Source organism: Mixophyes fleayi, unplaced genomic scaffold, assembly GCF_038048845.1.
Source record: "Mixophyes fleayi isolate aMixFle1 unplaced genomic scaffold, aMixFle1.hap1 Scaffold_54, whole genome shotgun sequence".
NCBI lineage: Eukaryota > Metazoa > Chordata > Amphibia > Anura > Limnodynastidae > Mixophyes > Mixophyes fleayi.
In genome coordinates this window covers 105,050-120,499 of record NW_027448234.1, presented here as the reverse complement: position 1 = coordinate 120,499, position 15,450 = coordinate 105,050, and the positions used below count along the sequence as shown (strand labels likewise).

Below are 15,450 nucleotides of genomic sequence, written 5' to 3'. Positions count from 1 at the left end.
TCCTAATTAGTGGGAGATCTGCCAATGTTTCTGAAGTTGAGCCACACAGAGAAGAAGTAGGAACCCATTGTGCTGACGCGTTCCGCATCATCATGCTCCGTGATGATATGTATCATTGCGCTGTGGCGGGCAGAATGTTATAGTGTAAGACACATCCTTAATGCCCACCTGCCCCCAACTTCACTGAGTTACTCACCACATCTCCAGGAGAGATGTCCGAATTTGAGGAGACTGTCGCACCATTACGCGACTCAATGCGTTTCTCCCAAATCACGGAAAGTTGTGGGTATGTCGCCATTCATCAAGATGAGCAGGGACATCACCACAGTGAACAGATTATTGATGTCATTTATCAGAGACATGCTCATTAGCTGAGTGACAAACTACGGAACCAATAGAAAAATATAAACAACAGATTTTATACTTTCTAAAATGCTCAGGCAAACACTCAGACATGATCAGCAAGTGTTTAGTCACTGTGAGGAGCACTGCTACACGGCATTAAAAGGAAGGGGAATGTCAGGGGCATTGTGGGGAAAGACAGGGGTCATTTTTAAAGCATGATGCTCCATGTTTGCAATCTGAAAAGCACAAATATTCAAGATAATACATCCAATATGTGTGTGCATATACGTACACTTACACTTCTGTATTTTTTTATTTTAGCAGAGATCCAAGACAGTACACAGTCACATAGTAGGTCTGCCTGTAAACATTAGGAGTTACGGAATAAAATAAGGGTTATACTTCAAGGGTTGAGCAACCAAGGGAAGAATCGCAAGTGCAAAATAAAAACAATATGAAATTTGCTTGGGAAGAGTAAAAGATCTAAAAAAAAATTTTTCCTTTCAGTGTAATGTAAAAATGGTGTAAACCTCCAGGGGTGCAAATTTGGCATCGACCCCAGGAGTGAAAGGGTTTACGACAGCTGTTTCCAATAGATTTGGAAAGTGCAGGCGGTTACAATGTACCTGCCCAAGAGTTCTGTACAAAGGGAATAATGTGCTTAAATGGGATTTGGTGGATCATCCCCTGCTAAAAAACCTTGACTACATTAGATAACATGATCAGCCAGGAGAGACTACTAACTCTTAGGCATCCTGGTCCCAGTGGTCATCAGGTTTTTGGATGTAAGGTTATTCTATGAAATTCACATCCAATCAGGAGACTATAAATGTAACAAAATGGAAATTTTGTGTGGAACACCATTCCACAGATCGTCAAAACAGGAGAGGGATAGACTGTATCCTGGGAGCTTTATAGTAGAAGTGACATTGAACCGAGATTTGCACAAGATTTCACCACAAATTTGCTTATCTCTAGTTGTCAAATATCCCAGAATAGAGAATAAGAGAGGTGGAACTTTTCCACTGTCAAAAATCTAATGTAGAGACTTCCCCTGGCAAACAAAAAGCACCAGGGCGCCACTCACTACAACACAGTTGTTCACAAGTCTAACAAAATAACTTCTGTGGAGTGTAAAAATCTTTAAAAATCACTATTTGGTGTCACGTTGAAAACGCTTTCCAAGGGAAAGTCACACGACAGCTGTTATATAAATACCTGGGTGTAAAATCAAATGACACATAAATTAGCGCTAGTTTGGTGGAAGCTTAAACCACATTCACTGACACACTGTTCACTTCTTCATTCTGGAATTAAATAAATAATGCAAACAAATAGTCACCATATCATAATAGGTATTACAGCAGCTAACTGTTTTGCACCCAGAGTTATTTAATTGCTAGAATCAGTGGATCACGCCGGGCATCTTCCAGTATTTGTGGGAAACCCCAATTAAGAGGCCCATGAAGAGGCAGATGGCACTTTCCTATGCAAATTTGGGCAGCAAGTGCCAGTTAAACACTTAGGCTACCTCGGTTACAACATTAACCAGGGTAGAGTCAGTCTGTTATTTTGGTATGTGTTATTACAGCATGTTCATGTTGCAATATTTACAGTAAATGATATTGCTTAAACTGCATTTTTTTTTTTAATTTTGCATTTTAATTAATGCAACTCCTTTAATGCTGTAGTCTGAATATACCCTATGGCACTTATACGTTGCTATGTGGATTTACATGGTTAAGAAGCCATGCTTTAAGTCATTTTAAGCATGGTGCTCCATGTTCCCAATCCAGAAAAACAAAACTGACAAACACTCAAGATAATTCACAAATTATCTTGAGTGTTTCCAGTAGGCAGGAGCGGGCTGGGACGGGGGGCAGGGGGGCATCTGTCTCCTGGGCCGCTCAGTCAGACCACTGTTCGGGCCCCCCCCCCCTCCCGTGGATGCAGGTTTTTTTTAAGAAAAACGTGCATATTACCTGAGGCCGCATCACAAAACAAGCGATGCGGGCGCGACAGCGCACGTGCGGCCGCATCACATGACACGCGATACGGCCGCGTCATCAATGATGCGGCCGCATCGCGTGTCATGTGATGCGGCCGCCTGTTCGCCCCCCCGGGCTGAAATTTGCCTAGCCCAGCCCTGCCAGTAGGATTGGAACGTTTAGGTGGATATGATGTATCTGCCCAAGAGTTCTGTACAAATGGACCAATGTGCTTAAATGAGATTAATCATCCCCTGCCAAAAACCTTGACTTCATTAGCTAACATGATCAGCCAGGACAGACTACTAACTCTTGGTGATCCGTCATTCCTGGTTATAGAGGCTATCAGATGATTGGATGTAAGGTTCATCTATGAAATTCACATCCAATCAGAATTTGCCTTTTTCAGCCAAGAACATCCGTTGGTTCAGTAGTAGCATCCCTACTGATTGCGAGGTCACATTTTCAAATGGGGGGCTCCCTCCAACATTTAAAACTTCAAACCGTAATTCATGTCAAAGACACAGCATGGATAGATTTAATAACCTTAGATTTAGTAAACCTCTCATCTGTTACATATAAATATTGCTATTTTTCATGACAAAGAAAGTGAATTTTTAATTTATTGTAAACAAAATGTAATCAGAAGATTAAAAACACAGAAAATACAGAAGAGATAAAGAGGATCTGATAAAAGGAGAAGTACATCCAATAACAACAAAAAAAGAGAAAATAAAAAAGAGAAGACATATAAATGGGATGTCAAATCCGATGTTGGAGTAGAGGAAAAAAGCAGGGATGATACGTTTTATTCCAACCATAAAAAAAAAATGGGATTATAGGTAAAAGCAAGAACAAGACAGGGATAAAAGATATAGGGAAATTACAGAACAAATGGAATACATATATGTGGTGAAACGAGGTATTAATATCACCTTAACCAGTCTTTCCCTCGTTTCTCACAAAATGTGGATTATAGCATGTACTTTTATAGCCCTTGCTTTTGTTCCCCAGCTCAACAGAATACCATGCAGTGTCTAATTACATGTGGATAAGGGGACATTGTAACTCATTCTAAATTTGAATATTGTTTATTGTATCTTGTTAAGCTGTTAGTCATTGTCCTTAAAGTGAAGCCAGGTGGATTATGGGTACGGATCAGATTGCAGATTACAGGTGAGGGGGAAGGCCAATTAGTATCCATTGTTCTACAAAAGTGGAAGCTGCAAATGCAAAAGTCTTTGTTGCACACATTTGCAAATGTATGTTTAAGGCATCCACCACACCAAGGCGCTTTTGCTAATAGGATGGTCCTACTCTAAACAATGAGAGTCCCATATATTTGGGCCATACATATGTGTTTTTAAATTGAGAGCCAACTTACCAAAGAGGTACCCCAGAAGCCTCCAAACAGCAATTCAGTGCCAGTACCCCCTCTCAGCTACTGACACCAACATACCTCTCAGACAAATACAAAAGTGGAAGCTGCTCAAATCAATTTATAGGCCATAACAGGTGCTTGAAAGGGTGGGGTTATCCTGCAAGGAACATACACACAACATTTTTTCCCCCAGCACACTGCTATAGCCAGCAACAGATCTGCCATTTCTACTGTAGATAAAAATGCAAAAGTCTTTGTTGCACACATTTGCAAATGTATGTTTAAGCCATCCGCCACGCCAAGGCGCTTTTGCTAATAGGATGGTCCTACTCTAAACAATGAAAGTCCCATATATTTGGGCCATACATATGTGTTTTTAAATTGAGAGCCAACTTACCAAAGAGGTACCCCAGAAGCCTCCAAACAGCAATTCAGTGCCAGTACCCCCTCTCAGCTACTGACATCAACATGCCTCTCAGACAAATACAAAAGTGGAAGCTGCTCAAATCAATTTATAGACCATAACAGGTGCTTGAAAGGGTGGGGTTATCCTGCAAGGAACATACACACAACATTTTTTCCCCCAGCACACTGCTATAGCCAGCAACAGATCTGCCATTTCTACTGTAGATAAAAATGCAAAAGTCTTTGTTGCACACATTTGCAAATGTATGTTTAAGGCATCCACCACACCAAGGCGCTTTTGCTAATAGGATGGTCCTACTCTAAACAATGAGAGTCCCATATATTTGGGCCATACATATGTGTTTTTAAATTGAGAGCCAACTTACCAAAGAGGTACCCCAGAAGCCTCCAAACAGCAATTCAGTGCCAGTACCCCCTCTCAGCTACTGACACCAACATACCTCTCAGACAAATACAAAAGTGGAAGCTGCTCAAATCAATTTATAGGCCATAACAGGTGCTTGAAAGGGTGGGGTTATCCTGCAAGGAACATACACACAACATTTTTTCCCCCAGCACACTGCTATAGCCAGCATCAGATCTGCCATTTCTACTGTAGATAAAAATGCAAAAGTCTTTGTTGCACACATTTGTAAATGTATGTTTAAGCCATCCGCCACGCCAAAGCGCTTTTGCTAATAGGATGGTCCTACTCTAAACAATGAGAGTCCCATATATTTGGGCCATACATATGTGTTTTTAAATTGAGAGCCAACTTACAAAAGAGGTACCCCAGAAGCCTCCAAACAGCAATTCAGTGCCAGTACCCCCTCTCAGCTACTGACACCAACATGCCTCTCAGACAAATACAAAAGTGGAAGCTGCTCAAATCAATTTATAGGCCATAACAGGTGCTTGAAAGGGTGGGGTTATCCTGCAAGGAACATACACACAACATTTTTCCCCCAGCACACTGCTATAGCCAGCAACAGATCTGCCATTTCTACTGTAGATAAAAATGCAAAAGTCTTTGTTGCACACATTTGCAAACACATGTTTAAGCCATCCGCCACGCCAAGGCGCTTTTGCTAATAGGATGGTCCTACTCTAAACAATGAGAGTCCCATATATTTGGGCCATACATATGTGTTTTTAAATTGAGAGCCAACTTACCAAAGAGGTACCCCAGAAACCTCCAAACAGCAATTCAGTGCCAGTACCCCCTCTCAGCTACTGACACCAACATGCCTCTCAGACAAATACAAAAGTGGAAGCTGCTCAAATCAATTAATAGGCCATAACAGGTGCTTGAAAGGGTGGGGTTATCCTGCAAGGAACATACACACAATATTTTTTTCCCCAGCACACTGCTATAGCCAGCAACAGATCTGCCATTTCTACTGTAGATAAAAATGCAAAAGTCTTTGTTGCACACATTTGCAAATGTATGTTTAAGGCTTCCTCTGGACACGGAGAAGACATTCGACAGGCTCCATTGGGGCTTCATGTGACAAGTTTTACTTAAATTTGCCTTTGAGGGAAATATCTTTAATGCAATTCTGGCCCTATACTGTGGCCCATTTGCTAAAGTCTTTATCAACGACTCCCTCTCCGACAAATTTGGTATTTCCCATGGCACCAGACGGGTGCCCTCTGTTGCCTCTTATCTATATACTAGCTATAGAACCCCTGGCTGAACACTTCCTTTGTTCTACAGAGTGTAGGGGCTTAGACCTCCAGGGAACATACCACAGTATTTGCCTTTTTGCTGATGATGTCTTCCTCTTCGTGTGCAGTCCAGAGACCTCATTAGGGCCGCTTCACCAAGTATGGGTCTACTATAGCCGGGCTTCCTATTATAAACTAAATATCACCAAAATTGAGGCCCTCCCACTTATTACCCCACCGGAACCTTTGGCTTGTTTGAAATCCTGCTTCAAGTATGCCTGGAAGGAGAAATCTCTTTCACATTTAGGGATCCATATCCCTTCAGGCATATCTGAAGTGATTGATATCAACTATCCCCTGTTAATTGACCAGCTTTCTAAGACCATTTGTCAGTGAGTTTCAAGTCAATGCGAGAATAAGTATTATGGGCAAGGGAGTGGTAAGTAAATGGTTTCAGTATCTGATGCCATATTGCCATTTGGAGAAGTTTGGTAAATTAGCTTTCAATTTAAAAACACATATTTGTATGGTTTAGAATTAGGACCACCCTATTAGCAGAAACGCAGTGAAGTGGCGGGTGGCTTTCCGTACATTTGCAAATGTGTGCAACTAAAAGCTTTGCATTTTTATGTACAAATAGAAATAGCAACTGATTTGCTGGTTATAGCAGTGTGCTGGGGGATTTTTCTCTGTATTTGTTCTCAGCTTTCTAGGATGTCTACCTCTTGGATGGACTATGAGGTCTCTTGGCTGGGCAGGATGGCTGCTTTAAAAATTATGTTGCTCCCTAAGCTTATGTGTGTTTTCTGCACACTTCCCTACCTCCTCCCAAAAATTGTTCATGGATGCGCTCCACTCACTGGTGCTTAAATATATCTGGGGCAAGTTTTCTCATTTGTATTTTTCACTAATGGCTTTTACCCAAGAGATAGGGGAGATCTAGATCTACCAAATTTAGTCAAGCATGTATTGTTTCACATATTAGAGACTGGGTGCTTTCAGCCCTAGACCACACTCCCCCATTCCCCATCCTCCATTTTAGTTGCTCTCAAGGGCTGGGACAGGACTGTTGGGCCCTTTATGGACTTTGTCCCCCCAACTAGAAACCTCTATTGTCACACGGCTCCACTACATATTACATTTCAAATAACATCATAAATTAATATCATAACATACATTATAATCATAAATTTCAACACATTTGTCCTTTAACACATGCAGCCCATACCATGGCAACCGTTTATGCCACACACATCATCATCATTTATTTATATAGCGCCACTGATTCCGCAGCGCTGTACAGAGAACTCATTCACATCAGTCCCTGCCCCATTGGAGCTTACAGTCTAAATTCCCTAATATAGACACACACACACACAGACAGACCAACAGAGAGGAATTTTTTTAGCAGCCAATTAACCTACCAGTATGCTTTTGGAGTGTGGGAGGAAACCGGAGCACCCGGAGGAAACCCACGCAAACACAGGGAGAACATACAAATTCCACACAGATAAGGTCATGGTCGGGAATCGAACTCATGACCCCAGTGCTGTGAGGCAGAAGTGCTAACCACTAGGCCACTGTGCTGCCCACACACACACTCAAAAGTACATATATTCTTCCGAGATTTGGGTAATCTCCTAATTACAATTTCCTTCTTTAAGTCCTGTGCCGCATCATCATAGCAACCATACAAAGCGCAACCAAAACAAGAGCCCCATTTCTGGAAGCAGAGTCACATGATTCTCTATATTTATTACACCTTCCAGGGCACATACATATCACATCATACCTAACGACCCGCTTGATTCTTGGGCATGCAATATCGGTTGTCATAGCAACCTGGGACTATGCGACATCCAAATAGATGAGCATCTAAATGAACAAACATTAAATCAATCACAAGGCTCCACTTTCAAGTTAAATATGAGAATTACTCCCTTCGTTGAATCAATGTAAATTACTATGCCATCCAAATTCCTTATTCCACATAACCATAGACATATCGCTACAAATTAATGTTCAAATGTTGGTTAAACATATACTCTCACATTAGCCTGCAGAGTCCACGCATTATATGTAGTCCATACATTGATGTAGCCCTCCCCCCTATATATTGGGGTTTACTATGCATGTCATCACCATGGTGATATGTCCAAGTTCTATTGGCAAATTGTCATTTGATTCTGGGTGGTCTCTCTGTGAAGAAAATATTTTGGTAAACTTTATCCATAAAAATAGGTTCCAGTACTCCTATCATGATATCTCCAGGTTGTGTTAACCCCTCAAGAGCAGGGAGATCCAGTCTACATCTCTGATCCGCAGAATAAATGCAGACATGAAAAAAAAGGTAGGTCACTACAGGTCCATCGCTTTTATGATATATAAAACATGACTACTCATACTGTATGTATAGATCTTAATTTTGCTGATGATATTGGTGTTAAAAATAAAAGTGACATGTCATCCTTGCTTTTAGGTAATTATCAACAAATTTGTATAAAATGATCAGTTTCTCTTCAATAATTTGGACCATGACAATATTTATCCGTCTTCAACTGATTTATTCTGCGGATCAGAGATGTAGACTGGATCTCCCTGCTCTTGAGGGGTTAACACAACCTGGAGATATCATGATAGGAGTACTGGAACCTATTTTTATGGATAAAGTTTACCAAAATATTTTCTTCACAGAGAGACCACCCAGAATCAAATGTGCACTGTAAGTATGGATTAAAGTTACATAGTAACATAGTTGATGAGGTTGAAAAAAGACACCAGTCCATCAAGTTCAACCTATTTTGGATCTCCTGCGATCCTGCACTTATATTTGAAATTGATCCAGAGTAGGCAACCGCCCATCTGTTTCAATTTTGAAAATCCCTTTGTGAAACAACACATGCACTCTAAAACCATGCCCCCAGGTCCAACAATTACTGGTGATAAAGGCTAAGCAAGAATATTTGGATTTTTTCTAACAAACAAAACTTTGTAGGCGAAATGTTGTTTTGCAACAACTGAAACGAACCATTTAACATTGTGTCTCTAATGAACAAATAAATAAATATATATATATATATATATATATATATATATATACATACCTATCTCTCTCTCTCTCTCTCTTTGTATACATATATAGATATACACACATATATGTATATATACACACCAAATAATTTGCTAATATATAACAACTGCCACACGTTACAAATCGGAACCAAAAGTATCGCATTGATGTGCTAAGAGAACTAAGTTTGGTAGCAAAGGTATTTTTCTTGTTTTTTTTATGGACTTCTTTTTAAGACAGACAGTACCACAAGACTGGTGGGACACAAATCCATAACTGGAAAAATGTACATTGCAACATGATTTGTCAAAATGTAACTTTGCACTATTAAATGTATTTGATCCTAAAGATAAATTAGACCCACTGGGCCGTATAAATTAAGGCACGTAAATGCCGATACGTGGAGTATTTTTTGTAAAATTGCTCTGTGCATGAGACAAACCCTATGTCAGAGACAGGGGTGTAGGAACCCGGGGGACAGAGGGGGCAGTTGCCCCCCCCTACATGATTTCTGCCGGGTGGGCAAAGACTGTGCCCCCCCTCCCCTCCATGAACTTCTACACAAAATCCTTCATGCTAGTTTTTGAAGTCAGTGTATCTGTTCTAAACTTGTGAAGCTTTTTAAATTATAGATTGTCTTAAAATAACTACCAAATGTACTTTAATATAGATTGCCTTAGTATAGATTTAATACAGATTGATTGATTTGTTTATTTAAAAAACTCTAAGGGGTATATTTACTAAACTGCGGGTTTGAAAAAGTGGAGATGTTGCCTATAGCAACCAATCAGATTCTAGCTGCCATTTTGTAGAATGTAATAAATAAATTATAACTAGAATCTGATTGGTTGTTATAGGCAACATCTCCACTTTTTCAAACCCACAGTTTAGTAAATTTAGCCCTAGGTGTTCCGTTCATAAGCATTTAATAAATAACCTGTATTGATGATGAACAACTATTCACTTTGCTTTTTACCCTGAATTTCGTGTGATGCTTCCAGTAACAAACCAGTGAGGCAGTGACTATAGATTTAAAAATACTTCCAATCAAATGAGATTATGCTGTCAACAAAATTGGAATAAAATTTTAATGACTATGAAAAATGTAAATTTTTAACATGAAAAATTGAATTTATCTATCTTTCTAACAGCTATTGTACTAATTGATAGTTAATATTAATAATAAAATGTATTTAATATTGTATAAATAAATTTTTATAGTAAAATAAACAATGAAACGGGTTGGCCAACCCCTTAAACACTGATAAAAATTAACATAGGATTGGGAGTCTTTGTATATCTACAGTCACTGTTACAACTGCCGTAAAACAAGATGCCAAACACGAGAAAAAGGGGCTACAGGTCGGGTGTAAGTGCCGATTACTAGTGGTGACTGCCGCGTATGCAATGCTAGAACATGTGTTTGCAATCAGAAGCAACTGTAAACATGTATTTTATCTACAATAGACATTAATAACATCCTAATAAATGTATTTTACATTTTGTTCATTTTTTTAATGTTTTGTAATTACTATATTATTAACAGGTGACATTAATTGACTTTTTTTCTGTGCGTTCTTTTGTGACTTTATATTCCACATATACATTGGACATATACTGCAGTGTATTGTCTGTTAGAGGACTAAGACCTGTATTGATCATCAGACTTATTTTTTGCACTCCTTGTTGAATATAAACATGCGCGTGCCTGATTTAGATGCTTTTTTTACAAAATGTACAGAACATTCATTTTACGTTCCTTAATTAATCAGGCCCTCTATGTTATTGTAAAAAAAAGTGTCCCAGTGCCTGCTCTTTATACAACCACCTTTACATACTATCAGGTTTACTATCGTAACACAAATCCACTATTATAAAATATTTTAATCCTATTATGTGTTGCCATCTATATAAACATTAACACCCTTTTAATGTCAGGTTTTTGCATTTTCTAAGCTGGCAGTGTAAAATAGGGATCACTGTATTTTAAAACTCAGACATCTGCCACATAACATGTAATTGCATATGATTTCCTAAATTGTTGTATACACTTAGATATAGTTACCTTTTTCCAGATAATAGATGGTTTAGGTACTCCACTGGCTTTGCATGGTAGAGATACTGCATGTCCTTCAATTGTACTGAAAATTTGGGGTCCGTGTTGAATGATAGGGCTAACTAAAATAGAAAAGGATAAATATAATTCCTGACATATATATAAAATATATTAAAATATTTGTATGATGGACTCTCTAGCAAAATCTAAAGATATAATTTCATAGTGAATATTGTCTAATTTGTCGTAGGATGCAAGATCTTGGCAAATGATAGTAGTTGGAAGGGTAGGTGTGGGTTGAAAAGAGACATTTTGGTTTAGAATACTGAGTGGAGATGAGAGACTAGAGGTATATTTGTTTGGCCACCTCCAAAAAATTTCAGAAGGAGTGGTATTGCAGTGTCACATTTATAGACACCGTAGGAGGCACCGGCTGGTATTTACGCAAATGAACAGAGAGACGCGGAGTCTAACACATCCTGCTGTTCACCAGGGACACCCGCAAGGAGGTTTGGTCTTCGCTGTGTGGGATGCACAGGTTGCGTTTCTCGAAGTCAGTTACCAGCGCGGTGGAGTTGTAAACAGGAATAGTCAGATGGTCCAGGTCGAGCCAAACAGTAGCGGAGGACAAAGGGAGAAGCTGGAGGGGTGTCAGGGATAAGCAGAAGCTCAAAACCAAACGGACTGTGCAGTACCAAATCAGGATCCAGAAGAATGAGCGAAGAAATAAGCCAGAAGTCAGTTAACCACAATGGAGCATATAAACAGGAAGTGCTGGAGCTGGAGTAAACCAATACTCTGGCACCCTAATGGTGCCAGAGTGTTACTTAAATAGCAGGGAGTGAGGGAGACGTATGTGGGGTTAGACGTGTGTGATTTCTGCACTAAGTGGGATTTTCTCACAAAGTGGACGAAAATGCACAGTTAGACAACACAGCAACTAATCCTCATCTTTCTCTTCTCTTTTCATCTTCAGGTATGTTCATCCATGCTGCTACTACTACTACTCTGATCATTATTCTGTGAATTTCATCCCTGCAATCTGTGTTTAAGTATGTTCATCCATGCTGCTACTACTACTACTCTGATCATTATTCTGTGAATTTCATCCCTGCAATCTGTGTTTAAGTATGTTCATCCATGCTGCTACTACTACTACTCTGATCATTATTCTGTGAATTTCATCCCTGCAATCTGTGTTTAAGTATGTTCATCCATGCTGCTACTACTACTACTCTGATCATTATTCTGTGAATTTCATCCCTGCAATCTGTGTTTAAGTATGTTCATCCATGCTGCTACTACTACTACTCTGATCATTATTCTGTGAATTTCATCCCTGCAATCTGTGTTTAAGTATGTTATAGGAAACTGTTATCTGTTTAAACTTAGGTTGGCACAGTCTTTTATTGCTGCCTAATTTATGATAGGTATCTGGCCTCTATCCTTTCCCACAAATGTTTTCTTTTCCTTTGATTAGCTGACCAATTAGCACATCTGTAGTGTATTCCTAAATTAGACTGACTACATCTTAGTTTCATTCTATGGGGAGACGTATGTGGGGTTAGACGTGTGTGATTTCTGCACTAAGTGGGATTTTCTCACAAAGTGGACGAAAATGCACAGTTAGACAACACAGTTGGCCAAACATTGGACTACATTTGACTTGCTTTTACTCCCAGCAATAAGCAACATCTGCCACAGCCTATTTCTGCACTACTTGTCTATTTATATGGAATACTGCTAAGAGGTAATTCTTAAAATACCCTTGCTTTTTGCTTTTACCCCTTTTATCACAATGTTTCACAAATTGCTTTTCTTAGTCTCATTTCATGGCATGATCTTTAGGACTGTGTCATCTTTCACCCCTCCACCAACACACAAATTTGTTCATATTGCACCTGCATTACTCCACTCACCTCTATTTAACACCCATGAACTGTTGTCCTATTTATTATCTCTAACAAGTACAGCCTCCACCTGTCGCCAGAAAATAAAAGGCCACACATCTTACAATCCCCTTGCCTATCTTTCGCTCACTCTGCTTCTATTAGCTGGTGATATATCACCTAATCCAGGTCCCCCACACTCCTCACACACACATACATCAGAACACTACCGTTCTATAGCAAACCTCAAACACATCACCTGTCTACCCTCTCTTCCCAAGTCCTTTAAATGTGCCCTTTGGAATGCACGATCTGTTTGTAACAAACTTACCTCCGTTCATGATCTCTTCCTCTCAAAAAACCTCAACCTTCTGGCAATAACAGAAACATGGCTCATGCAATCAGACACTGCCTCACCTGCAGCACTTTCACATGGTGGCCTCCATCTCACCCACACCTCCAGACCTGAAGGCAGACAAGGAGGTGGGGTTGGACTACTTCTCTCCCCACAGTGCACATACACAGTTCTACCAAATGTCCCATCACTCACGTTCACATCTTTTGAAGTACATGCTATTCGCATTTTTAATCCATTCTCCCTACGTGTTGCGGTGATCTATCGTCCCCCTGGAGCACACCAACAATTTATTGAGGATTTCTCTGCATGGCTCCCTCACTTCTTATCTTCAGACATCCCCACCATCATCATGGGTGACTTCAACATCCCCATTGATAACCCACCTTCCAAAGCTGCTTCCAAACTACTCTCTCTAACATCCTCACTTGACCTCTCCCAGTGGATTGAATCATCTACTCATAAGGATGGCCACTGCCTTGATCTTGTTTTCTCTAGACTATGCTCAGTTTCTAATTTTATTAATACACCCTTCCCCCTCTCGGATCATCACCTTATCAGCTACACTCTCACCCCCACTGCTCTAACCTCTCTACTGTCTAACTCTACCAAGCCTCCTCATACTCGTAGAAATCTTAATTCTATTAATCTTCAACAATTTTCCACCTCTCTCCAACACCTTCTCTCCCCTATCTCTACATTCTCATCCCCTGAGATGGCAGTACCTCATTTTCACCTAACCTTAGCAACGGCCCTTGATCAAGTGGCTCCAGCGACACTTCATACTACACGTCGACTTCGATGTCAACCGTGGCACACCAAAGCAACACGAAATCTTCAAAAACTGTCCCGTAAAGCAGAACGTCACTGGCGTAAATCTCGAAGCTCTAATGACTTCTTCACATATACTTCTGTCTACCACTCCTATCGAAATGCTCTGGACACTGCAAAACAAACATACTTTCAATCTCTTATCTATGCTCAGGCTTCTAACCCCAAACGCCTTTTCAATACATTTAATCATCTTCTCAATCCTCCCACCCCGAACCCTCCATCTACTATCAGTGCTCAGGATCTTGCTACCTACTTCAAGGACAAGATTGATAAGATCAGACTAGAAATGGTATCCTCCTCCTCAACAAGCCATCAGCTCATTTCCTTCCCACTACCCTCTGACACCCTTTCTTCATTTGACCCCACAAATGAAGAGGAAATTTCTACGCTCTTCTTATCTTCCTACTCTACCTCCTGTCCTCTTGATCCTATTCCCTCGCAAATTGGTAGATCCCTGTCTTCTGTGCTTATTTCACCTCTAACTCAAATCTGTAATCTCTCACTCTCTACTGGCATCTTTCCATCACTATACAAGCATGCAGTGATTACTCCTATTCTAAAAAAACAAAACTCCGACCCAAACTCTCTCTCAAATTACCGTCCCATCTCTCAGCTCCCTTGCCCCTCCAAGCTTCTAGAGAGACTTGCCTACACTCGCCTCACACGCTTTCTTTCCGCAAACAACCTGTTGGATCCTCTTCAGTCTGGCTTTCGTTCTCAACACTCCACAGAGACTGCGCTGACCAAGGTTGTTAATGATCTGATCACTGCTAAGACTGAACGCCATTACTCTCTCCTAATTCTCCTTGATCTCTCGGCTGCATTTGACACCGTTGACCACTCTCTTCTCATACAAACGCTGCAATCCCTAGGTCTTCAAGACACAGTTCTATCCTGGTTCTCATCTTACCTCTCTAATCGCTCTTTCACTGTTAATTTCTCTGGAGCCACATCTGCTCCGCTTCCCCTATCAGTTGGAGTACCACAAGGCTCGGTGCTTGGTCCTCTGCTGTTCTCTATCTATACCGCTTCTCTTGGAAATCTAATAAGTTCCTTTGGCTTTCAGTATCATCTCTATGCGGATGATACCCAAATCTATCTATCCTCTCCTGATATCTCGACATCTGTGTTGTCCCGTGTAACTGACTGTCTTTCTGCCATTTCATCTTGGATGTCCTCTCGTCAACTCAAACTTAATCTTTCTAAAACAGAGTTAATAATATTCCCACCCGCCAACAAGAGCATACCTGACATTTCTATCTCTGTTGATAACATGACCATAAATCCCACCCCACAAGCTCGCTGCCTAGGTGTAATCCTTGATTCACGCCTATCCTTTGTTCCCCACATTGACTCTATATCTAAATCATGTTACATACATCTAAAGAACATTTCCAGAATCCGCACATATCTCACACAAGACACTGCTAAAACCTTAATTCATGCACTAATCATCTCC

The 15,450-nt window shown here is 40.3% G+C and overlaps 1 protein-coding gene across 1 annotated transcript in view; it reads right to left on the bottom strand.

Annotated features, from left to right (window-relative positions):
* Nucleotides 1-251: 251 nt before the first annotated feature.
* Nucleotides 252-15,450, bottom strand: part of LOC142134595 (hemicentin-1-like) — a 63,931-nt gene continuing 48,732 nt past the window's right edge. Inside the window, exons 8-9 of the mRNA XM_075194557.1 lie at nucleotides 10,923-11,035; nucleotides 252-383 (exon numbers count right to left, since the gene is read on the bottom strand). Of these exons, the coding sequence (XP_075050658.1) occupies nucleotides 252-383; nucleotides 10,923-11,035 (245 nt within the window). The remainder of the gene's footprint in view (nucleotides 384-10,922; nucleotides 11,036-15,450) is intronic.